General features: G+C 43.9%; 3 protein-coding genes across 4 annotated transcripts; 1 reads left to right on the top strand and 2 right to left on the bottom strand.

The window, feature by feature from the left end:
* Positions 1-9,494: 9,494 nt before the first annotated feature.
* On the top strand, positions 9,495-13,212 carry LOC136514262 (soluble inorganic pyrophosphatase 4-like). 2 transcript variants are annotated; one of them, XM_066508250.1, is made up of 8 exons: positions 9,495-9,839; positions 11,203-11,341; positions 11,433-11,461; positions 11,718-11,783; positions 11,874-11,981; positions 12,213-12,399; positions 12,683-12,764; positions 12,885-13,212. In XM_066508250.1, the coding sequence occupies exons 1-8, from the start codon at positions 9,510-9,512 to the stop codon at positions 12,925-12,927; spliced, it is 984 nt and encodes a 327-aa protein (XP_066364347.1). In that variant the 5' UTR covers positions 9,495-9,509; the 3' UTR covers positions 12,928-13,212. The 2 variants fall into 2 exon arrangements, with proteins under 2 accessions (XP_066364347.1, XP_066364348.1); XM_066508251.1 differs by having other exon boundaries at positions 9,698-9,835.
* A 691-nt stretch (positions 13,213-13,903) lies between these two features.
* Positions 13,904-14,693, bottom strand: LOC136514263 (probable histone H2A.5). The gene has a single exon (XM_066508252.1). It carries the CDS (start codon positions 14,599-14,601, stop codon positions 14,128-14,130), a length of 474 nt encoding a protein of 157 aa, XP_066364349.1. The 5' UTR covers positions 14,602-14,693; the 3' UTR covers positions 13,904-14,127.
* A 4,727-nt stretch (positions 14,694-19,420) lies between these two features.
* Positions 19,421-27,075, bottom strand: LOC136510309 (uncharacterized). The gene is made up of 6 exons (XM_066504807.1): positions 26,974-27,075; positions 22,424-22,606; positions 21,667-21,714; positions 20,058-20,121; positions 19,864-19,973; positions 19,421-19,700 (listed from the first exon to the last, which is right to left on the bottom strand). Exons 1-6 carry the CDS (start codon positions 27,073-27,075, stop codon positions 19,596-19,598), a joined length of 612 nt encoding a protein of 203 aa, XP_066360904.1. The 3' UTR covers positions 19,421-19,595.

Below are 27,075 nucleotides of genomic sequence, written 5' to 3'. Positions count from 1 at the left end.
TATATTAGAATTATGGAAAGTTGAAAACATGTAACTTATCACAACTATTTTATCATCGTTTAGTGATCTAATTATGTCGTGTCCATGTTCGTTGACTATATCGTTTTCGTCCGTACCCCCATGATTGAAATCCTAGATCCGCCACTGTCCTCTGGCAACAGGATTTTTTTTAAGGTTCTGGCAACGGAATTGAGCCGCTGCTGGTGGCTGCTGCACAAATCAGAAAGGTTCCGCTGTGTGTTTTCGATTGGATGAGCAGCAATCGTCAATCGATAATGCTAAGGCATTGGCGTCCCTGCGCCCTAACGTCTACGTCACACGGCACCGCTCGCCCGTATCGCAAAAAAAAAACCATTGACATACACTCCGCTTCGTACCAGTGGCAACCGTAGGTGACACTACGGCTCACACCCCCGCCGGTCTGGCTCTGCACCGTCTGCGTCTCCGCCCCAACCTCCCCTTCCACTCTCTCTCTCTCCCTCTCTCCCGAGTCCTGACGTGGTCCAAAGCGCGGCCACCTCCACGCGCTACGCACGGCTGACCCGGCGGTGCACCAGCCATGCGGCGTAGCCCCTCGGCGAGGTGGCCGCTCGCCTGCATCGTGCGTCGCCCGCCTTGGCCCCACTTTGCCTCGCTGCCCCTTCCACCAGATCCACAGCGCGGCGAGACATCCCATAGCGATGGGGACTCTAGTAGGTGGAGTCCATCTAGTCGATGTTGGCGCTGGTCGATGGTGGCCACAGCACGGCTGCCTATGGTGAACTCAACATGTCGGCGAGCCTCCATTTCGCAAGCATCAAGGATATGTTGTACTCTGCTGAAAACGCATGTTGCAAATGTACATTTCAAATGCTTCATATGTTTTAGAGGTATGTTGCAGTTATTTCACACGGATGTTGTAAAAGTAGATCAGGATGTTGCATATGTTACAATGGTTGTACACATACGTTGCAAGCATCTATCCCCAATGTTTCATCAGTGTTTCTGGACATATTGTTGCAAGTGTTTTTATCATACGTTTCACACATATGTTGCAAGTGTTTTATCCGGATATTGCGTATGTTTGCAATGGTTTTCAAGTGTTTTTCATGTGTGTTTTGCAAGTGTTTTATAAGCAGGTTTCAAGTGTTTCGTTTCTCTTCGGACGTTGTTGCAAGTGTTGTATCTGGATGTTTTAAAAGTAGATCGGGTGTTACACATGTTGCAATATGCGTGAGAAGCGGAGGGGACTTGGGTAGCCCCGCACGTGTTCTGGCGGCGCGGGCCCCGCATGGGCAAGTGAAACCCAGGTGTAGGCGGGGGGGGGGGGGGGCGTGCTAGTTTTTTGGGCTAGCGTGGGCGTGGATTGCTGGTACAAGCGCGAAAAACTGCAACGTGGACGTTTGGACGCGGGGCCTGGGGCCGGACATCATCCGGGCGCTAGTCAATGGGTCCGCATGCACCTTGTTGTCGCTCTTACAATTCATATTCATATACTCCCTTTGTCCAAAAAAAAAGAGTTATTCTCGCTTCCCAAAAAGTCTGTAACTTTTAACTTTGACCGAATATATTTAACAAAATATTAATATTTATGGTACATAATTAGTTTCATTAGATAGATCGTTGAATATACTTTCATAATAAATTTATTTGGAGATATAAATGTTGCACGTATTTTCTATAAACCTAGTCAAAGTTGAGAAAGTTTGACCAGCACGATTTCTATAGCGACTCAATTTTTGAGACCGAGGCAGTACTCTCTATGTATAATTGGCTGTCACAGACAAGCAAGCAAGGAAACAACAATTGCTTCAAATCAAAACATTAACGCGAACAATGCTCGGAGCCTCGGATTGATTTGTCTGCTGTGCTGTGGATTCGGATTTCGAAAGCAACGCATACATCATACTGTACTGTACATGTGATGCAAAGTTGGGCCTTGTTTGAAGCTGAGAGGCCGATCGGGCCCTGTCTTGCAGGCTTTTGTACTGGTGCATTTCCAGGCGGGCCGGTCCATTCCAGTTCGCACCATTGGTTCTTGGGTCCAATTGGTCACTGTGGGTACCGTGACCGTCTGCCAGCGTGGGAGACAGAATTGGAATGGGCCGGAATTGTATTCTAGATTGAGGTGAATTGACTGGTAAAAAAATTCGGAATTGTATCCTAAGATATAATCTAAACTAGTAAACTACCTAATCTAAACCACTGTATATAATAGGAGAAAATTATAGTTTACTCCGTAGATTAGATCTTTAGGATGCTGACGATGACAGCGTTCTCTGCTCTCTGTACGAGGAAACAGGGAAATGTCAAACTTGTGTGCTAGAGGACTACTAGGAGTGCATACACATACCCGGCCTAATGGGGAAAAGAATAGTTCCATGTAGAAAGCAGCTATACTAGTGATACAGTCAGCAGGCTAGAGCCTAGTATAGAGGTCAAATATAACTGAAGTCGGTGGCAAGCGACGGAGGCTCTGTTCGGCTGCTCGTAAAGTCGTTTTTGTCCTAATTCGTACAACTAATTTATTGGAAGATAAAAATAATATATCATAGTTTATAATCTGACTTATAGGCCGATTTATAATGGTAGCAGAACACTCCCGGAGATGTGCACGCCAAACATCATATCCACACGTAAGACCTTATTTGAATAAGCATGTATTGATCTTAATCTAAATATGTTGCATGGATTAAAATAGATAATTATGTTTTAAACTACTTTAACACATGTGAATTAAAGTAGATACGGCATAACAGGATCAGAAGGGATCCGTTCCAATTCTTTCTCCCTCGTCACCAGGGAAGGGTGTGATGCCGATGCACGTATGGCCTGACGGTGAATCAGCCATATGCCCACATGGATGGATCGATCCGCGATTGACGTGCGACCGACACGACTGACTTGAAGACACCGTTCATCTATCGTGATAAAATTAGTCAAACTTAGATACTAATGTCTTGTTTAGTTTCTCCCTACGGTTTATTTCATATCTTATCTAATATTTAGATACATGCATGAAGTATTAAATATAGACTAAAAAATAACTAATTATATAATTTACGACTTATTTGTTAGGCGAATCTTTTAAGCCTAATTAGTTTATGATTCGACAATGTTGTGCTATAGTAACACGTGTGCTAATTATGGATCAATTAGGCTTAATAAATTTGTCTCGTGGATTATCGATGAATTTTGTAATTTTTTTTTTGTTAGTATCAAACACCTCACGTGATATCTTCATGTGACACCTCGAAACTTTATATTTTGGTTTAAACAAGGCCTAGGAGTAGTTGTCTAGTGGTGGCTTTGCCATGTGTTGATATCTGACACCAAAAATAAGCGGGCATATATTTTGTTTTCAATTTGTATTGTGAGGCACGTGGCCTCACTGCCTGATCTAGTAGTAGCTAGCATCAGCATAATATGCAGCCTGTTTGTTTAGCTATGGATTGTCGTAAATGATCGTAAATTTCTAGTTGAAACAGTATTTTTCTCTCACACAAACCAACCAGTAGTACTTCTTCATAAACCAGTAATGATACGAACCAGCCAACGGAATAGGCTGATGGCTTCCTTGCTTGTCTGTGACAGCCGGAATTAATTAATGAAGGGAGACCGATACTTTTCTTGTGTTGTTGGCTTTGCCGTGTCTTGATGGCAACTGACCCACTGACCCGGCAACCGAAGGAAGAAGATGCGCTGGAATATTAGTATTTACCCTGTCCAGCATACTATTTTAGCAATATTTTTTAACTAACGAATAATACTTTTCTCTCATAACAAATCAGCATAAGCAAATTAATATATAACACGCCTATGACTGTAGTTTATAGCAGGGGGGAAAATCAGTACGGACCATTAATACGGAAACATGATAGGAATGTGTGGCTGACATGTGGCCCATAAGATATCTGATTCACCGTCTGCATGCTAAAAATAATAGAATCGTGGCCTACACAGTCCGGACGGCGTCATGGTAGGGATGGTCCAAATTTTTTTCCTTAGAGCAGACTGCACTCTCTCTCTCTCTCTCTCTCTCTCTCTCTCTCTCTCTCCGTGTATACGACGAAAGAAGGAAATCCTGCTACTACCTCCCAAACATAAACAACACTTTAAAAGTATATTAAGTTTATATAGAAAAATAATAACCCTAACAATATCAAATTGATCAAATTACTGGGACATCATGAAATTATATATTTCATGATAAATCCAATTATAATTATTCGATATTTTAATAAATGTTAGTGTTCTTCTCTATAAACTTGACAATTTGTATAACTTCAAAAAAAACTTGACTGGTTTTCTTTTCAGGACGGAGAAACAATGTTTTGTGTCATATAGGAGCAACCGCTAGCTAGAGGATAGCCTACCCTTGCCGGCCTGAGAAGATAAAACAACATGTAAAAAAAGAATAATATACTACTGTTTTTTTTCCTAGCGGGATAGGCTGTCGTAGTCCTAGGCGGGATGCAGGCAAAGTCCCCAGCGAGCGCCGGAGACGCGTGCCAACCACGCAGAGATTGCATGGCTGGGGCACATGCAATCTTTTTGGGCATAATGGGCCCCACACGTGTCAGGGAAGCTAGGATAAACTATTTTTTTTTCTAGCGAGATAGAGTGTCGTAATCCTAGGGTTGATGCAGTGAAGTTGAAAAAATAGTTTATCCTAGCTTCCCTGACACGTGTGGGGCCCATTATGCCAAAAAAGATTGCATGTGCCCCAGCCAGTGCGTGCGAGCAGGCCGCAGCAGTCGGCAGGGCTTGGGGCGGGGCAGGACAGGGGTGGAAGCGAGCGCGTGGCGGCCAGGGCTCGACTCGGCTCGGGGTAGGGCGGGGGCTCTTGCGAGCTGAGGGCCACCGTTGCGCCGTCCCTTGGCCTAACGGTGCGAATAGGGAGCGGGGGCGTGGCCGAGGCCACCGGCGAGCACGCGGCTGCGGTCTCTGGGGTGGGCGCCGCTGCTCGCTTGGCGTGCGTCGGGAGAGACGACGAAGAAGAAAGGGCGGTGTGGGGAAGAAAGAGAAGAGGAAAAAGAAAGAAAATGAAAAATAGGAGGGTATAATGGTCATTCTATCTTTTTTTCTCAGAAGGAAAATTTGTTTTTGCCAAACAGGTTTCTGAAGCAGCTTTAGCTGAGAAAGTTGCTCATGAAGCTAAAACTCAAAAAAGGACTTCACCGTGAAGATAAGCTATCCCAAAATGAGGCCTAATTTTTATTAGTCGTAGGTACTAAACGTTTACATCCTTTAAGATTGTAACCCACGTGAAAGCACAGGCTGATAATTGATAAACTGGTGTGAACCGAGTAATCTTTAGCGGGAGGTAGTACTAGCTTTGAAGGCCTTGGAAATTGGAAGGATCTTTTTTTTTCCACAACAGAAATTGGAAAGCATTGTTATATTGATCATCCATCTCTAGGATCCCTCAGGTTTCCACCGTGGAAATGTGTCAGGTTGTCAACTACAGGGCCGTCCCTCAGATTAGGTGGTTTCGTGTGCGATATTATTTGAGATCGATGCAGGAAGCCGTCGACAAACATGAACACGCACACGTTTGTTGTTCTCCGATCCATCGTGGATTGTGGCCTCGTGGAACCAAGCACAGCCGTCCCAGGTAGCCCTTTGTCACCACGCAGCAGTGGCATTGATTCCCCAACCGACGGCCGACCGACAGCCTTTGCTTGGTCAGTGACGGACCTGAAATTTTCTTACGTAATTCGCCGAAAATTTTCTTTTTTATATTCTTTTACATTGAAAATTTCTATCTATCTCTATAACTGGTGGACCCCAGAGTATGCGGTGACCCACCCTGTATACCCTATGAGTCCGTCCCTGTGCTTGGTCGCCGGGACGCAGCACAGCCGCACAGCCGTAGCTAACCCCTGCACCCACAGTAGGGGACCAACAAGTTCCACGCTGGATGAACTAAATTTAAGTGGAGCACTTTTAGTTAAGAGTCTCTTTGGCAGGGCTTCAGCAGGGGCTTTAGCTCCGGCTTCTGCAGGAGCTATATCAAACGCCTGTTTTGGAAAGGGCTTCGCATGGGGAGTCGATTAAGAGTCGGAGCCATTTTTTGCCTATGCAGGAGAAGCCTAAAAAAATGAGCTTCTTGCGGCTCTTTGCTGTGGGTTCACGTCGTCTAGTGCGAAGGAGTCGTTTTGCCAAACGTTTTCCAGAATAGCTTCAGCTCCTCTAGAGGAGCTGCTCCTTTAGAGGAGCCAGAGCCGGAGCTATTTTCAGAGAAGCCAGAGCCCTACCAAACAGACCCTAAGTATGTTTGATACATGGACTAAAAGTAAAACTTGATGACCACTTTTTAGTTCACTTCGGTCCATATTTATCAATTATTGGACTAATGACAAGTTAGGGTGAAAACTAAAATTTAGTTCACATATTGGATACCTAGATCTAAAGTTTAGATGACTAAAATTTAGTTGAGGGTATCAAACAAACAAGCCCTTGCTCGATGGTGTTCCATGGACAGAGGAATAGTTGCTTGTGCGTTGGGACTTTTTAGGTTGCGATTTGAATATACTTCCTCCATTGCTTGTTTATATATTGTACTAAATACGTGAGAGCTGCAATGACATAAGATCGAGAAGAGTACACGTACGTATATATACGTACCTTGGATTGTATTGGTGTGCACGTACTCCACAAGTGCAGTGCATTGGTGTATATCCATTATTTATTATTATTACTCCTACCTACTACTAGCGCCGTGTAGTCGTTGTACGTACGTGAGTGCTACTAGGAGCTAGATCGAGCCGCATGTGCACGATGTCAAGTGAGACGAAGACATTTTTTCTCTCTCTACTTGTCGGCTTAATTATCTTTGCCGTGTTTTGATGCCATCATCAGTAACCGACTGACCAGGCAACGGAAGAAGAATAGAAGATGCCGTGGGATATGGCTGGCATATGCTAGCGCAGAGCAAATTAAATACTCTACACATCTAGTACCACGACGATTGACTTCAGTTTAGACTTTAGGCGCAGAGCAAATTAAATACTCTACACGTCTAGTACTACGACAATTGACTTCAGTTTAGACTTTACAGCAGACCAGATCATAAGCATCAACATAATCCAAATTTCAGCATAACGCTTAGGACGCTGAGAGAGGTGCAGAGCGCTCTCTTAGTTGGAGCAAAGAGCAAGGGATTTTTTTATTAAAAAAAACACTACTAGTAGTTTTATTTTATGAGAGAAGAAATCGGTGAGGATCGTCACCCATCGGGAGTCTATACACAAATATTTAACTGCATAAGAGCAATTCCAGCAGGCTCCTACTTGAGAGCCCATAATTAAATACGGGGCTCAGGCAAAAAATCCAACTCTAGCAACGTCCCTACTATGGACCCCAAATTTGGCTAGGCACACAAATTCCCACCACAGACCCGATTCCTATTGGCTCTGGTGCCGGCCCCCAAAACACTGTTGCGGTCATTTATCTCCCCGCTCGCACATGGCTCGGCGGCCCCTCCCCTACCTTCGGCGGTTCCCTCCCCTACCTCCGGCGGACCCTGCCCTCGCCTCCCCTCTGGTCGCGAGATCCGGCTTCCTTCGACGAACGCGGCTCAGGACAGCCATGGCGCACTGCTCGCGGAGGTGGAGACGGAGGCGGCCATGGCGCACTCCTTCCGGCGCGTTTCTCATGGCCATGGTCGCACATCCCTCCATCGCGCTGGTGCTCGGCCCCTTCTCCAGCGCGGCGCGCTGCTCCGCCACGAGCGTGACCATCCGTCCCCACTCGCCTTCTCGCCTCCGTCGGGACAAGGGAGGAGCAAGGAGGACGCCAGTGAGGACGGAAGAGGACGCAGCGGCACATGCCACCGGCCTGCCCTATCATGTGTCTCCTTCTCCTCCCTCGATCTGCCGCACCGTCGACTCCTCTCTCTCTCTCTCTCTCTCTCTCCTCTGTGTGTTGCGATAGCTCAGATGGTGAGGGATTGAATATGACAGGGTGGGTCCTGATTGTCAGTGTCTATTAAGAGGGGCTTTGGTTTAGGGACTTCTGCTGAAGTAGATGAAAAAAAGAGGGCCAACAAAAATAGGGGAAGCACCCAAATTAGAAATAGGGGCCTTGATTTGGGTGCTCCTGCTGGAGTTGCTCTAAGAGAGCAGGGTGTCTTACTAGATTTATGTGGTGTTTTTTTTCCGCCCCAACAGCTCCCCATGTCATGTGAAGTCGTGGCTAGCACAAAGGATACATAAGGTTGTTAAAACTGATTGTCTTTTTTATGGGATTAAAACTGATTGTCAGAGGACTAAAGTTTAGTTCTATACTATTTGGTACACAGACCATTAGTTAATATATCAATCTGATTTACCTCTCTTTGCTCAACTAGTAAACTAGTGTTAGTTGGAGTGTCGACTAAAATTCGACTCGAATATTAGGGCCTGTTCGGCTGGTAGATAAACCGACTGGAATTGATTTATTGTAAGAGAAAAATATTATACTAGCTAATAAGTCAACTGATAAATTCAAACAAACATGCCATATGTTTTTTTTTAAACGAATCGTAGTACAGCCAGCTGCGTATATCCGAGGTCAACGTCCGAGAGGCTGGGGAATGGACAATGGAGATTGAAACGCGTGCCAACCACACAGTCACGCAGCAGGGAAGGGATCCATTCTCTTTTTTTGCCGCAGTAGTGACTGCAAAAAAAAAGAGTAACTGCAAAAATTGAAAATTGCAACTACAATATAAGGAGTAGTATAAGGTTAGTCTCCGTAGAAGTTTCACGCGAGTTTCATTTACATTAATTAAGTTGTCACATAAGTATTTTGGATGACATGACAATACATTTAAGAAGAGAGAACAAATGAGTTTTATCTAGATAGAACTCTCTTGGCACAATTAATAACTCTCTACGAGTCTTGAAATTAAATGCCTATGAAACGATAGAATGGAACTCTTCATTGAAAGCAAGTGTTTCATCTGAGCTTTATTTTATTTCACGTGACATGACAGTGCCAGAAACAATGTAACGAAACTCCTCGTTGAGAATGGCCTAGCTGGTCGGGTAAGCTATGACGACTTGACGAGTACGAGTACGGAGCATCTATCCATCTCGAGGCGCAGCCGTGTACTCATTCCACCCTCTCAGCTCCTGCTTCTATTGGTCGTCGCAGTCGCAGCTTTTGTTGGGCTGCGTTTGTCCATGGATCCGTCATCCTTGTTCGTTTACACTTTTACGCACGGTGACTCGCTGTGGAAGCAAGCTACGCAGCTAGCCACTACTACTAGTAGTAGTGGTAGGACGAAGAGCAAAGCAAACGAGACGACGGGAGGCGGTCGTCGTTGGCGCTGCCCTTGTCAGCAGGGTGAGGCACCGCACAGCACGCAGCTGCTGGTCCTGGTCGCGCCTCCACCGGCTACGACCGCCTCCTGTACCGTGCGGCTCACCGACGGCTGCGTTGCATTGCCCTGCACCACCGACACCAGCCGCTCGGTAGAGTGCGCCACCGCCACGTGGAGAAGGCGCGCGTCTCCGCTCCGCCGGCCAGGGACAGGGGCACGCATGCAATTACGGGAAAAAACCGGGGGTGTTGGGGGCGCGTGGCTTCAAACGCGGAAAAGCGAGGGAGGGCCCACCGAACCCACCCAGGAAACGGGAAGTACTCCTGCTTCCATTCCCGTCTCTCTGGTCACCCCCCTCTCTCTCTGTCGGTCCTCGTCCGCCTCCTCCCCCGTCCTCCGCCGCTTTAAAACCAAGACCGCGCGGCTCTCCGCCCACTCCAACCCGACTCCGTCGCCTCGTCTGCCTTGCACTTCTAGGGTTTCCTTCCCCGTCGGCGCCTCCTCCCCCACCCCAGATTTGGATCTAAGCCGCCGCCGCCGACCCAGGTGTGTATGTACCACGTCTTCCCTCCTCCCTGCTGCTGCCGCGTCGTAGATCGATCCCCCGCGTCATTCCGCTTCGCCTCTCCGCTCCCGCTCCCGCTCCCGCTTGGTGGGTGTGGGGAACTGGGGATGCGATGGGATGCTCTGCCCGCGCACGCCGTTGTTTCGGGTTCAGAACGGCCTGTTTTTCATTTGGATTCGTTCATCTCCTTCATCTCTTCCTAAGCTAGACAATCGAGCTCTACGCTCTGATTACTTGCCGTGTCCTGAAGCCATGTCAACAATACGCGTATGCGATTCAAGCCCTGTTTAACGCCTGCCAGCCTGCCCTGCCACCGATTTCCTCCATTCATTCATACCATAAGCGTACTACTCCGACCCTTGATTTAATTTAGTTTTAGTTTCCGCAATTTTCCACGCCATGTACGGAACTTTGCAGCTCCGTATCTCGACTTGACCACGCTCAACCAGGCGACTTGTTCGTTACACGGCTACTCCTCTGCAATAGGCGCCATTAGTCCTCTGCAATAAAAACCATTAGTCCTCTGCAATAGGCAAATCGCCTCCGCGCGCCATCTCTCTGCAGCTGCACCTGCACCTGCATGTATTAATAGACTGCGGTGTACACGCCAGGCACTTTACCCTGGCGCTACGTCACAGCTCATTCGTTCTATCGCTAGTCCAGATATCGCATCATGTATAATAATGGCTCTGTTTCTCAGTGCTGCCGTGGCATATATAACGTTTCTGGTGCTGCATGTATTACAGGCTCCCTTGTTAGCTATCATCATGTTTTTCAGTTTACTACCAGATCGTTTGTGCATGATCAATGTTGATCATGCTTTACGCGTGCTCCTGCGATACTTAATATGCAAAAGAAAGAAAAAACTTGGTGTATATTGCATATAATATCTAAGGCGTCACAGAAGTGTTGAGCATGATGAGTTGTCTGTCTATGCGCCTTTATCGTAGTTATTAATTAAACCAGACAAGATAGGAAGTGGCATCTATGCTGACGAAAGTAACCTGGTAACCCAGTAATCTTCATTTTCCCCTGCCTTCTTTCTCAAAACTTTTACCTTCCATTTAGTTTCATGATTGCTCCTGATCCTTGAAGGCTGTGACCCCCCCCCCCCCCCTATTAGGTAGCCTAACAATGTCGTTTTCGTTTGGGATATTTATAACAAAGGAACACAGATCAAAGCTTCCGAGTGTAGTCAGTGTTGGACCATGTCTTCAGTATGGACCATGTTACCACGCACGGTCAATGTTGGACTCTGTCATGAGTGTACAATGTTTTGCTCTTCCTTCTCCTGGAAGACCAAATCAAATCAACTTAACGGGAGGCCTTGTATTGTAATCCTTGGCAGGTTGTCTTGATGGCGCCCGGTGTGGAAGCCGTGAAGGAGACAGGCTCGTTCCAAAAGGTTCCTGCCTTGAACGAAAGGATACTGTCATCCATGTCCAGGAGATCTGTTGCTGCACACCCTTGGCATGATCTGGAGATAGGTATTGTACACACCTGTCTTGACAAATGGCCAGCCATCGATTTCTGCTATTTGCAATCAGAACTTAAGTTCTTCATCTTGAATTCATGCAGGTCCTGGTGCTCCAACCATATTCAACTGCGTAAGGCCACCTTATCATGCTTCAACTGATTGACCTGCCTTGTTACTTGAGATCATTATATAATTCTTGCGATATGTTCATGTTAATTGCATAGTGCATTTTCTTTTCTCGGATAAAAAGAAACTCTCCCTGGACTCTCAAACAAATGCCTATGAACTGTTTGCGTCATCCATATTCCTGTGCCACCTGGCACTTTCTGATGCATGCTCAAATGTTTAAGAAAGACTCATAGAAGTGACTCCTACTCCTATGTCAGGTCATTGAGATACCCAGGGGCAGCAAGGTTAAGTATGAACTTGACAAGAAAACTGGACTGATCAAGGTAAAGCAATGCTGATTATCCAAGAGTCTTATTGCAAAGCTATATTTCTTGCCAGTTCTAATATTTCCTGTTTTCCATTTCAACGTGCAGGTGGACCGTGTCCTGTATTCATCAGTTGTTTACCCTCACAACTATGGATTCATTCCTCGCACACTTTGTGAAGACAGTGATCCTTTGGATGTACTGGTTATAATGCAGGTATGCTGCTTCTTTTTTATATCATTGAATCACAAAATGGTATATGGGTTATGGTCTGAGCAGTCTTAGGTATAAGTTGAGCTAATTTTCAACTCTCGACATTTTCCATTTCTGCATATGGTTGAGAACATGTCTATAAACTGTTACTTCCATGCATGCAGGAGCCAGTCATTTTCCATTTCTGCCTATAGTTGAGAACATGTCCATAAACTGTTACCTCTGTGCAAGCAGGAGCCAGTTATCCCAGGCTGTTTTCTACGTGCAAAGGCCATCGGCGTTATGCCCATGATTGATCAAGGAGAGGCAGACGACAAGATCATTGCAGTGTGCGCTGATGATCCTGAGTACAAGCATTACAACGATATCAAGGACCTCCCACCTCACCGCTTGGCTGAAATCAGGCGCTTCTTTGAGGACTGTATCCTTTTATAATTCATCAGTATTTAGTCCTGCTAGCCTAGAGTCTAGTACTACATAAAGTGATTAATGTTTTCCTCATGCTTAATAAATTCTTCTAACTTGTCTACAAGATACTACTTTGCAAAGTTCCCTAAACTTGACCTGATCATTACAGCCTCTGCCAATTTTAGAAGAAAAAAATACTGGTCATGTGTTAACTAACTATCTTAAGACGATGCAAAATGTTACAATGTTTGCCTCCTGTTAGATTGAATGGTTTCTTTAACCCGGACATTCATCAGACAAGAAGAATGAGAACAAGGAGGTTGCTGTGAACGACTTTCTGCCTGCAACTGAAGCTTATGAAGTCATACAGCACTCTATGTAAGTTGACTGATTGCAACTCTTCAGTCCTGATCATCAACGTAGCAGTCATTTGTTTTAAGACATGTCCTCCTTTCGACCTTCAAGCTAACCACCCAACATTGTAATCTTCTTACACAGGGATCTGTATGCTACCTACATCGTTGAGGGCCTGAGGAGGTAGGCTGCTGCTGGCCGGGAAGGTGAAGGATATTGACGAAAAACTGGGAGACCGTTTACCACATGAACGAGTATTGTTATTTTGTATGTGTCGTGTATACTGCTAGTAGTAAACCCTCAATCAAAAACCGAAATCCCCCTGGGGAGTCGGTTGTAGCTGAAGCTAGTAACACAAAGTTGGCTAAATATTCTTTTCTGGCCTGAGTGCCAATATATGTTTGACATGTTGTACTTCACTGGTATCGTAATATTCATTCGCTTTTTGTGATATATAATTCATCATTGGTAATTGAATTTGTTCTCTTGTAGCATTTGAAATACGGTGGCAATGTGCCTCTGTACAAAGTTGCAAAGGCGTGAACGTTTTTGTTTATTACTCTGTTATTTTGGAAAACAAACAGGGCCTGAAAGTGATGAAATCGAGCAGATTACACAGAACTAGTCTTTCTACAGTCTGTCTTGGAACCTTTGGTCGAATTTTGTTCACAGTTCCAGAAACAGCAAATTGGTTGCATTCCTTCAACTCAATCAACTAGACACAGGAGCACCAATCTGAATTTAATTGTATATAAGTGGAATAATTCAACTCCGCTACAAATCCACTTGTTGAAAACTACGAAAAATTGTCAGGAATGGACATCCATTCCAAACTCGGTTTCAATGTCCCGCTTCCCATTTCAGCCACACCAATACGCGATCACGGCAAACATCAAGTTTTAAAATAAAAACAGCATGAATTTCATTTGAAGCAATAGAACCCCGGTCTGAATGTACCTGTCGACCTACCATTCTCGTCAGGAATGTACTTAACCACTCTTCTGAAAACCATCCATCGACACTTCGTTTGTCATGCTACTAACCATCACAGATGAACGCATACCCTACCATGATAGGATGGAGCCAATTTGGAATCAGAGACAAAATTGGGGGGAAAATAGATTCACAAGTTGATCGATGCAAACCAAAGACGGAAGCACGCAAACCATCAAAGAAAGCAAGGCACTTCCTCTTGTTCTCATTAAATCTTAGGAAACATGGAGATCCCATCACCAACCACCACTAGAACTAGACTTAGATCGATCGAGGCACGACACATGAGGCGACACATCACTACATACACACAGAGACACAAGAACAGCAAAAGGCATCCACAACTACTCAGTCAAGCTGAGATCAAGATCAGATGAGACGAGACGGGGCACTACTACTTCTTGGGCGACTTGGCGGCGGCGGCCTTCTTGGGCGACTTGGTAGCGGAGGCGGCCTTCTCGGCCCTCTCGGCGGCCTTCTTGGGGAGGAGGACGGAGTGGATGTTGGGCAGCACGCCGCCGTGCGCGATGGTGACGCCCGCCAGCAGCTTGCCGAGCTCCTCGTCGTTGCGGATGGCGAGGAGGACGTGGCGCGGGGTGATGCGGTTCTTCTTGTTGTCCCGCGCCGCGTTGCCCGCCAGCTCCAGGACCTCGGCGGCGAGGTACTCGAGGACGGCGGCGAGGTAGACGGGCGCGCCCGTGCCCACGCGCTGCGCGTACCGCCCTTTCTTCAGGTACCGCCCGATGCGGCTCACGGGGAACTGCAGCCCGGCCTTGACGGACCGCGACACTGGCTTCTTCTTCGGCCCGCCGCCGCCCAGCTTCCGCCCCGCCGCCGCCTTCTTCACCTTCGTGCCGCCGCCGTCCATCTCGCGAGTCGCGGGTGTTGAGAGGGAAATGGGATTTGGAGGGAAGGGATGATTTGGGTTTGGAGGAAGCGGGGGATTTATTTCTGGATTTTGGAGCGGTTTCGGCGCGGCTTTTATAGCAGCGGTGATGGGATGGGGAGCCGATCCGCGTGACGTGGGCTGAGCGCCGTTGGATTTGCGGGGAAGCGGACCGCTGCGATTTGTTTTGGAGGACGCGATCCGTGGGAGGGGGCGGCGGGCCAATCAGGAGCGAGAGATTCACATGTGTGTTTGAGTGGTTCGTTGGGCCGGTGGGTGGCGTGAGGCCCGTGGGAATGGTCGATGCGGTGCGCCTCCGTTGAGGTCGCACTCTTGCCATTTGGCGCATCATCAAGCACGGCAAAACGCTGAGATTTGAATTTTTATTTATGTATTTTGTATATTTTTTCTATTTGAAAATAAGTTATTTTTCTTGTATGTTGTATGGCATTTCTTTTCTCTTTTTTTTTGAGGGGACCATCGAACAAATTCTTGCTGTCTCTCAAATCGATCAGATTTATGAACGTGTATTCAAATTCTAACTCTGTTATGTATGCTCGTGTTTAAGAAACATCTGTATTCAGACTAGAATATAGAAATAGTGCAATCTAGATAGTTTTGTATGCCTTTATAATCGCAGTTGATCCATTTCTACCTCTATGGGTGATCTAGGATTCTCATCGGCCTATGTTGTTAGAGGGTGGTGATCACCGAAGCCAAGCTTAGGTGAAATCGAAGGTTTTGGCAGAAGATGGGATAGTCGTTTCCCAGAAAGCGCATTTACTCTAACATTGCAGAGACTATACGTAAGAGTGAAACTAGAACTACATGATGGTTAGATGTAGTTGGTTTCATGATGTAACATGTACTTTACTTGTACTTTAGAATCATAATAATCATTACGGTAAAGCTTTTGTGTGCAAATATGATGTATGATTTCCAAGCTATGTGATTCTTGATGGTTGGTCCGTACCGTGTAACCAAACAACTTGGTTTTGAGGTACAACCCCCGCAACCGCGAGTGGAGGCCGTGGATGGCGACTCCACGGACCTCCCTACAACCCTGGAGTTAGTGCTACGCCAGTCGAGAGGACGATATGTGGTACTAGCTTGGTGGGGCCGGGGTGAAGTCCTCGCAACGGCTGACACTAAGCGCCACCATGCAAGCCCTTCTACATAATTCTAGTAGCAAATTTAATCACTACAACTAAACCACACAAGCTACTAAAGGCTAGCAACTATAACTAGTGAGCTACACTAAAACTAGCAACTAAGCTAAACTACTCACTAGAGAGCTACAACTACACAAGCTACTGCACAAACAGAGTAATGAATGTAAGTGCGAGTGCAATAGAAGGCAAACAACAAGGCCAAGCGACACAACAATTTATTCCAATGTTTGGTTGCTTGCTGGCAACTTAATTCCCGTTGTGGCGGATCCTATTAGACAACCATTTTGCTAGCCTCGCGATCACGGAAAATGACTTCAATGTGACTGATAGGTGAATTCTAGAGGAGTAGGGGCTCTAATTTAAGGGCTATTGTTGGAGTTGAGCCCAGAAAAAGGACTCTCAAAAGTGAGGGAAGCCCTTAAATCTAAAGTAGGGGCCTTAATTTGAGGGTATTTGCTAGAGGTGTTCTTAGCAAAACTGTAGTGCACATTTAGATAGAAATCTTGCATATGTTTTGATAAGTAGACACATAGGCCAAGTTGTTTTTAGAAAGCATAATTCACCCCCTCTCAGGCGTCACTATCCCTTGACTTACGTTGTGGACAACAATTTACATTGAACCATAGCAACAATCGGCAGCGGCACTGTAGTGGACCACCAGCCTCCAAGGCCGAGGAGCTAGGAGAGGAACTCCCGGAGTGCGTGGACCACCAGCCTAGCTCATTCAAAAGAGGTAAGCCCCGGAGCATTCTAAGTCTCCTACTTTATAAAGCAATTAACTATATATAAGTTATATGTATATTGTTGCATTACGTTATAGGAGTTAAGTAAAACCGTTGATGCATATATTATATCCTTGTCTACCTAAATATATCTTACCCTGCTAGGCCTAGGACCGAGTTAAATGCTTAGCCCTGCTTAGACCGGTAGCAGTCGGTGATTTCCTATCACCGGCAATTATAGGTCACCTGGATACTTAGCTATGGATGTTATCATGGAAATAACCCAGTGTTGAGGGATAAATGGAGACTGGACGGAATAAGTAATGGGCAACCAGACAGGGTTCTGGGGTGCTTATAGTTTTCGCCTGTGTCGGTTAAGGACCGATCGTTGCTCGTCCCTCTTGTCATGTTGAACGCATGCCTCACATTTAGCTGGCCGAATAAATCGTTTCGACCGCGAAGCCAGTGGCACTATTCGGCCGGGATCTACACGGGTGCGCATATTGGTGCTGATGGGGGTATGACAAGGGCGCGAAGAGTGAGCCCAAGGGCAGACGAGGCCTGATTCCTGGCAGTCGGGCAGTCCCAAGGTATTGCGGCTCCAGTTTGTCCCGCGACGTTTACCAGAATAGTATCATCGGTGACCTGTAGCTCACTTGATCGGTGAGTGTGGTTTGTGTGAGGAATAAATCATCAGCTGGTTAGGAATCGATTGGAATCGCCATCGCTCCTGGATAGTGAGCACTTGACTCGAGCTACGGCATCATAGTAATGATGATGGAACACGGATGGTTCTGTGGATTATGCTGGAAATGCTAAACCTGAGATGGTAACTTTGATAGTAATGGTTAATCAAGTTATTGCTTAGCATCGGTGCTTACCTAGATTAACAGGTTATAACAAAGATGATGCAAAAGTACTTAAAATGGTTTATTCATGATAACTTATGCCTTTCGCAAATGAGTCAAGCTAACCCATTAAAAGAAAGCTTTGCATACTCATTGGTGTCACTTTATTTCCGTTTAATGCGGGTAAATCTGGCGAGTACATTCTCGTACTCAGGGCTTTGTTCCCATTGTTGTTGCAGATGGTCAGATGTACTATGGTTACTGCATCAACTGTCTCTACCCAGCGATGGGCGACAACTAGGACCAAGGGCGTGGTCATTCCTTACATCTCATCTACTGCTTTTGTGGGACTTGATCATTCATGGCACTGTATCTGAACTAAGTGTGCGTGTGTGGTTTCAAAACTATTAGCTTCCGCTACTTATTATGAACCTGGTTTGTAGTAACTTTATGTTCTAAACTCCGATGTATTCGAAATGATGTTGCGGACTTTATGTAACATGTGACTGTGCTGCTAAACTTGTGCGATCTTGGCTTGTATGTTGGTTGGTTTGAAATCCTTCGTGATTTCACGGACTACCGGGTTTGTATGGACTCAAGTACGTTAATTTATCTACTTCGACAGGTGATTTCCTTACTTAAGCCCGTATAAATTGGTCGGTTCTGCGACATAATGGACTTGAACTGAACCGAAAATCATAAACCTAGATTCTACAAACAAACACAGATATAAAAAACAAAATCAGCTAGACAAGATATACCAAAAATGAACCTGAACAAAAACTGAAAATAGGAGACTGAAGATATAGAAATATTTCTGGAAAATGAAAACAATACAGATGACCAAGGAACAATTCACCTTTAATTGCATAAGTGATGTTTTTTGTCACCAGGTTGTTCACATTCTTTTGGTTATAAAGTTGGTCAGCTATTTTTCCCAAATCCAAGGAACTAGCTTTTGGTTTAGTTTCAAAATATAGACCTCAGGTGAAACCTGTCGCAAAAACCATAGAGAAATCTCACAACAACAACAACAACAACAACAAAGCCTTTAAGTCCCAAACAAGTTAGGGTAGGCTAGAGTTAAAACACAGCAAAAGCAATCAAGGTTCAGGCACGTGAATAGCTATTTTCGAAGCACTCATATCTAAGGCTAAGTCTTTGGGTATATTCCATCCTTTCAAGTCTCCTTTTATTGCCTCTACCCAAGTCAACTTCGGTCTTTCTCTGCCTCTCTTCACGTTACTATCCTGGCTTAGGATTCCACTACGCACTGGTGCCTCTGGAGGTCTCCGTTGGATATGTACAAACCATCTCAACCGGTGTTGGACAAACTTTTCTTCAATTGGTGCTACCCCTAATCTATCACGTATATCATCGTTCTGAACTCGATCCCTTCTTGTATGACCGCAAATTCAACGCAACATACGCATTTCCGCGACACTTATCTGTTGAACATGTCGTCTTTTCGTCGGCCAACATTCTGCACCATACAACATAGCAGGTCTAATCGCCGTCCTATAAAACTTGCCTTTTAGCTTCTGTGGTGCCCTTTTGTCACATAGGACACCAGATGTTTGTCGCCACTTCATCCACCCTGCTTTGATTCTATGGCTAACATCTTCATCAATATCACCGTCTTTCTGTAGCATTGATCCTAAATATCGAAAGGTATCCTTCCTAGGCACTACTTGACCTTCCAAACTAATATCTTCCTCCTCCCGAGTAGTAGTGCCGAAGTCACATCTCATATACTCAGTTTTAGTTCTACTGAGTAAAACATTTGGACTCCAAAGTCTCCCGCCAGAAAAACAAATTTTGACCATGAGCAATGACATACTATTAGTGGCATTTTACTATTAGTGGATCTCGAAATTGTTGATCTAACGATAATTTAGTGACATTTAATATTAGTGGCCGCTTAAGAAACCATTTGTCTCTAGATCTCAAAATGCAAAAACAGGAGATAACTGGAAGCAAATGTCACTAAGAATGATATACACATGCATTATTGCTAAAACACTTATAACAACACGATTGAACATACTGTAAAAAAATATTGATGGCTGAAGGTGTCCAAATCTATTTTTAGCATTGCAAGTTGTGACAAAAATATTAAAACTAATAGTAATAAGTTGAAACAACACTCCTAATTATTTGAATCTCAAAACCAGTATTAATAACAAAATAAGCTTAATTTAGCCTCTATAGCATGGATGCTACATAGTTTAACATCATGAAATCAAAGCACATGGAAAATACTGCAGAATAGAAAAGTTTGACAGGTCTACAGACTTGTACAACTCATTTGCAGACTTGTACAACTCATTTGCAGGTTCCTACAAAAACAGCAGGTCTGAACTTTAGTTTCCAGTCAAACCAAATTGCACACAACAATGCAGCACAAATGGAAGTTTTTTGGAAGGGAAAAGGCAAAATCATAGTTCTTTCATGGAAATTCTTCCAGATGCTTGCATGACAACCTGACTAAAAACACCTTACCTCTTCAATAGAATTTACAATTGGAGCATGTATTGACGGCTCTGATGGTAGACGAAGTTTGCCAATGAAATGGTTAGGCTTTGATTTGGGATTCATAGGCATCACAGGGGCTGAAAATATACAATCAACAAAGTACTAAAAACTAATATTGGTAGTCTCATTTTCATATGAAAAAGAACATATGAATATAATACCTTGCTGGGATGATACAGATGTATTCCTATTAAGTGTCCTGTCAGGCTCAGCATATACTTTAATCTGCAGTTGTCAATCAAACAAAACTGATTCGCTGCGGCAATTTTGCTGACTGCAGGCCCATGCCATCTAGGTTGTCTAAGCAGAACTGGTGCACAGTCGAATAAAAAGATGCAAGCTGAAAAACAACAAACTGATGAGCATCAGAAACAGGCTCGTCAGAACAGGTGCAGATATATATACTGTAGGAAGAGAGGCTCATACTCTCCCGTACTGTATTATTCAGTCAAGTTAACCACCATTCGTTTCATTACAGCGACGAACTGGAACTGGTGACGACTTACTTGATTCACCTGGTCGACCAATCCCAATTCAATAAGCAGCAAGCAAATACACACAGACAGACACAATAGCAGGATCGACTGCAAACACACACAAATCCTACAACACTAAAACTGAACTTAAACTGAAAAATAGGAAACACTAAACTTAACCTGAACTTCAACAAAACACACCAACCACTCAGAAAGGAGATGCCTCCTAGGTTTGATAGCAATCATCAACATCAGGAAAAAACAAAATCAAAGACCCGCAAGACCCCAGAGACAAGCGCTGCTGCCGGCAAGCCAACGGCATGGAATGTTTGTTGAGCCGGCAGTTGACATGGACTGTCGATGTAATCTCTATATATTTTCTGGGCCAATGCTACTGCCCAGGTTGCATGGACTATAGCTCCGCAAGTGCCACCATGGATTATTGGAATCTTTTCTTTGAGATAAAAATCATATAACATGTTGCTAGCTCGAAAAATATGAGAATGTCCAAAAACTGTCTGAATTATGTACAAGCCAACCACATATGACTTACTTCACCATTCTATAATAAACAAGGGAGTTTTCTTCTCTGTTTTTTCTTTGTAACCAACTAACCATGTGACAAAAATATCTGAAACCCACTAAGTAAAAGAATTCAGACTTTTTGGGTGCTGACAGCTCCTGGGCCATCTAGACGGGGAACTCCATGGACTAGACTCTCAGTCTCATGCATGGAACACTCTTAGTTTCCATATTGTATATAATAAACGATTGAGCATACTTACACATCTACAATAAGCTGTTGGGAGCCTGGAAGATAACTTGGAACTAGATACTAAATCAAAATATAAATTCTGTCACATGGTCACATAGGTACAAGTAGCACTGGACTGAAACTCGCACACAAATGAGGTAAGAATTGAGTATCCAAGACTCAAGGTCTCATATATACAAGCGTAAGTGCGAACCTGAATAATTGAATGTTGGTGATTAACATGAATTTTTGGCAAATTTTTTAGAAGAAACATATAGTAGATATCCAGGACAGTGAACTCTTTCATAATATAGCACCCAACTGAGAACAATCACATTATTGAAACAAAACAGTTCAAGCATCAGCTCAGCATGATGCTGGAGGAGCAAGCTCAACTGCTCAAGTCAATGGATGGATGGATTCATGCCCACTGGCACTTGCAGTTCGGCACTACATGATCTTAAAAGATGGAGTGCAGAAAACTTATGAAGATACTATATATAGCTCAAACACTCACACAAACATATATCTGAGACATACAATCTTTATGGCTGCAAGGCTGTCTTTGAAACATGTGCTTCGGATTGCCTACAAAAGAATGATCAGGGAAATCTCTAAGATCACTTCACTGTTTGCTTTCCCATCTTTTATCCAAAGTTGGCAGTCCAAGATTTCAACTCGATGCTAACTAGTTATTCAGTTTATGCAGCACCTCAGAAAATCATCTCCACGAAAACATAACATAACTCAGACAGTTTCAGGTATGCCTTCCAGTTGAATGCATCTAATCAAATTCTGAAACTCCCACTTGGGAAGACTGGGGAAATCATCTTCAAGATATTGTACTAAATCACGCACTGAAACTGGAACAATAAACTACTCCCCTCATTTTTACACTTGCCGCCCATGCCCAGACAAATCTAATCCCAAATCGGATCCCCGCCATGCCAACGCCGATGCACGCTGCGCGGCAGTGCCTCACCCTCGGCCGCCGTCACGGCCCTCGCCGCCGCCGTCGCCTCAGCAAGCCGCCGAGCGCATGCGCAGACCACCTCGCTCCACCTCGTCGCCTCGCTGCTCCCGCCCAACGCCGCGCCGCTGCTCCACGACAAGCTCGCCGCGCTCGCATCGCCGCCTACTCGCCGCGCAATCGACGCCCACCACGCCCACCGCCGTTTTGGGGAAGACAGATGCGATAGAGGAGGAGGGAGGGACAGAAGAAGACGAGAGGCGGCGACGAGGCTGACCGCTGAAAAATAACACAAACGACAGCGACAGACGAGGGCGGAGTACGAACCACTGCAGCGCAGGAGGAAGAGCTCGAGAGTACGTTGAGGCGCGCGGAGCAGGGAGGACGCGGCCGCCACCCACCTCGGACAAAGCCGCCGCCGCCGCCGGCAAAGGCCACGCCCACCGTCGAAACCAGAACACCGAGTCCCAAATTAAAATAAGGCAGCGGCACAATATTTTTGGAAAAAGTCTAGATCACTCCTTCACCTCAGTCCAGTTACCACCTCAACTATAAATCTATAACTAAGTTATACATGATTCAATGAGTATGAAATTTTTACTACAGTTCAATCATACAATAATTAGCCACCATAAAAATTTCACCACAATTGGACCATAGAAGCTGCATCTATGAATTATTTAAATTAATTATAGAAAAGCATAGATCTAAAGCTACAGCAAAAACTTTATACCAAAGCATACCATATTATATATTCACTGTGTAGATCTACTCATGTGGAGTCCAACAAAATTGGATTTTCCATTTTATAATTTTTCTGTGATTTACTATGATTTTTCAAAGATTCAGCAGAAATAAATAAAAAAGAAAAAGACAAAACCACAGTCACTGTAGCAAACCACCGTACAAAACCACTTTAGGGGGTTATTTGACCGGTTTTGGAAAGTTCAGGGGTAGAAAATCCGGTTTTATAGTTGAGGGTGGTAACTAGACTTCTTGTTATAGGTGAGAGGGTGATAACTAGACTTCTTGTTATAGGTGAGGGGGTGATCTAGACTTTTTCCTAATATTTTTAGACACAAAACGCAGCGGGATAATTGAAAACAAAGACAACGGCACACAACACACATTACTGTACTAAAACTGAGCATGAATCTTAAGAAACATCTCCACCGTACAAAAGTAGAAGAAAACAGAGACAGAAAACTGCTGAAAGATATTTAGAAACTCTGTTTTTTTTTTCTCTTCTCAGGGCCTTTTACTTATTAAAACAGACATATATGTCTACGAGATTATTCCAATTATTACGCCACAGAAAATATCACGACAGAATTTACTGTGTGCTAGGGCGCCCAATGAAGTTGCTTGTTTCTAGTACATCAGGATACCAGTTTGGTGTTTACGTGTAATGTGTACTGCATTTATGTAACGCCCAGGCAATCAGTTGAACGGGACAAAAAAAAATGCTTACACGAGTTTACATCCTTCGTACCCTGAGTAAGAGCCCTTTCGCTTCGCTGAAAAACCATGACTAATTTGTTGTGAGAGAAATCACTGTTCTAGCTAAAAAAATAAGCTGAAAAGTATGGATTATAAGACAAACGAACAGGGTTGAAAAGCCATTGCTTCCAACCGCTTCAGTTACAGGCTACAGAAGTTCCTTGCTTCGCCTTGCTTCAGTTACAGGCTGCAGCCGGTGGTTCCACGACGAGGGAGAGAGGCTGCCACTTCGTTGACGAGGGTAGGGACTGTTCCACCATTTTGTTTTGGCGAAAACAAAAGTGATGCAAATCTGAACCATAATCGACTGTTTCTAACTTTTTTTGTTTTGGCAAAAGAAGGTGCAAGGCAACCAGAAATCTGAACCCTAATAAATCATATTGTTTTTTGTTATGTTGTAGAAACCTGTAAATCCTTAACTCTGGAGCAATTATCTACAACACTGCTACTAAAAGAGGCCGACTGAGTGCAAGCTACATGAGCGATTGCTGTAATATCTATATGCAACAACAAATAAATACAAAGATATAGGTAAGGCACTGCAATTGGATTGAATTTTTTTCTTCAGAAATCATTGACCACCTTGCTTCAGTTACAGGCTGCAGCCGGTGGTTCCACGACCTTTTGAACCATCGGTTTTCACCACCCATTATTCAATGATGTCCCATAAGTATCTGAACATCAGGTTCAAGATATTCACTTAGCGATTTTTGGTTCAGCCTCAATTGCATGTTTCATTTAACTCGATATATGATAGCTTCAAGCACTCTTGCCATGGACTTTGTTCCCGAATCCGGGTTCTCACAAAGAGACACATTTAGCAATTATAGAGGCAAACAAGCATCGGCATATATTTTTCGACTTTAAACATCTTCATTATTTCTAAAAACGATGGATCCATTATTGTTCCATATTTCTAGCTTTATAGTACGTGCATTGCTAGGAATTTCATCTTCAGGATGAACCCCATCATGAGGTGACTCACCAGCAGGGTGATTTCTCAAGAGTATGAGAGGAGTTTTGTCACACTAACGTGAATTTGCTTCATGAGCATATGCTTTTGACTTAGGTCACTAGATCTTATTTGCAGGCGTCCCCGCATAATTTGATCAAAATGCCGAGGTCAAGTGGATATGAAATTAATCCCGGGTATATCCACATCTACTTCGGGTAGAAGCATTCGTTTAGATTTTAACCAATTTGGTTGCTCCTCATCAATACAAACAGTTATCTGGCATAACTCCATGCTATATAATATAGGAGTGTAACTAAACAACTAGTTTAGTTTAGATTTGTGCGTTTTGATTTATAAATATCAAGGCATTTCATAAAATGGGCATTTATCTCCCCCTAATGCTGAGATATTTAATAGCATACTAAATTCCCCATTCACCAACTTCTAGTGGTGTATATGTATGCTTCGGTGGTGATTCATTTGGGAAATATTACACACTTTATTAGTGGGTCTATAACTATTTTTTTGTATGCAGTGAGCTCGAACTTTAATAATGTAGTTGCATGAATACTGCATGTTTTTCCTACTAAGGAGGAGTATCCTCTACTTCTTATTGAGTCAATAACTTATGATGGATTATAACTATTCATCTGCATGTTTTTGGTTCAACAAATGTATATGCAGCCTTCTAGGCTTAACACCTATAGTTACGGATGTAACTCATAATTTAGCCATAACAATCCTTCTGGGACTAATGCTCACCAACTGTTGTATAATTGATAATTAACCTGTCCATTGCAGATATCAACCTTCTAGGTCATATGCATGAGAAAAGACAATAATGGTCGCATTGCGCTTTTAGGCACGTAGAGCTTGGTGTGCATAAGTATGATAGCAAAAATATGGCATATAGTCATGGCTGCAAAGCAGAAATTTTGGCTGTAGAGTAATACCATAGTCCAGCTCTTTCTTTTTTTTAATTGCCCAAATTTGACCCAATTACTCATACGATATAGAAAAATTGAGTCATATATTGCAACATATTTCATGTTCTATATAAAACATGGCTAGGATTAACTCATTGTTCAGCATGAAGTGAAGCTGTTAAATAGAACACATAAGACAAGAATTTTCATTTATGTGGGAAATGTTATTTTTAATGCAAAGTCATTTACTTAAGCACAAAAAATGGCTTCTTGGCAAGTGCAACAATGACCAATATCCTTTTAGGATAGACTCATAAGTGATAGCGCAACTTTCGTAGATAAAAAATACATGTAAGAAATATCATCGCTAGCAACGTAGTTGCCAAGATCCATGTGACCTTTCAGGGCCTAGGATAATTATTATAATCATTAATTGGTTAAACCAAGTTGGCTCATAGGGATTTAAACTTGTTTACCTACTTTCCATCTTTTGGTAGTTGGCAGGTAGTTCTTAATAAGTAGGTGGGATGTGACATATACATAGGTACTAGCCGATATATTGTCGCATAGAGTAGTCATGCCATATAGTCGACACTTTCATTGTTTTGTCCTTTATGGGTGAACCCATATAATTTGGCTCACTTTTCTTATAAACAATACAGTGGTTCCCCTCTACCATGCCCACTGTCATAATTTCAGCGACTGTGGATACCTTTAATTCAATATCTTAATATGCACTTCGAGGCTTCAGTCCAAGAAAGGACATACACTGCTCTTCATCGGGAAGAGAATTATTGTGCTTTCGCACTAAAAAGCCTCAAAATATTATTCCTTACGGTATTTTTGTAGCAACTTCATGTTGCCTAGGGGAATGTATTATATAGGGGCTCTTGCGTTGTACTCTTGTTTTGTATCGAAATTATGATTTTGCCCCTATTTTTTTTTGACTTTGTGAATTTACCCCTATAATTTTAAAACGAAGCACCAGTTTGCCCTTGCTCCATCATCCACCCCTAATGGTGTTAAATTTGTACAAAAGGACATGAATGCCCATGCGATTTTGCCCGTTTGTTATGCCTAATTATGATTTTATCCTGATTTGGAGTTAGACTTTTTATTATATGCTGACAATTGATTAAATTTGGTCAAACATATTTGGCCCAACTTGCAATTATTTAAACTCAGATTTAATATTGATAAATATTTAAAATTATTTATGCAGAGCTCATCATCTGGCATCTGGAGTACATTGTGATCAATGAACTCTCCATGCGCTCAAGCCTATCAAAGCATAAACGAATAGACACAGCATGCAACTCCTTGCCAATCCTCAGATACCCACTCCTAGCACATGCCCTGAGGCCAATCACTACAGTCACAGAATCCAGCCCTAGACCATGGCAACTCCTCATCTGCGACACCAACCTCATCACCTCGCCGTCGTTCCCTGCCTTCAAATTTCCTGCCTCAACCGCATTCTAGGTGACAATGTTCACCTTAGGAACCCACTGCAGCAGGTCAAACGCCTCGCCCCACATATCAGCCAACACGTACCCAGACATCATGGCGTTCCAGCTAACAACATCACGAGCAGGCAT

The sequence above is a fragment of the Miscanthus floridulus genome, chromosome 16 (genome assembly GCF_019320115.1).
Source record: "Miscanthus floridulus cultivar M001 chromosome 16, ASM1932011v1, whole genome shotgun sequence".
Classification (NCBI taxonomy): Eukaryota; Viridiplantae; Streptophyta; class Magnoliopsida; order Poales; family Poaceae; genus Miscanthus; species Miscanthus floridulus.
The sequence above is the reverse complement of the archived record's forward strand: the minus strand, read 5'-3'. Positions and strand labels throughout refer to the sequence as shown.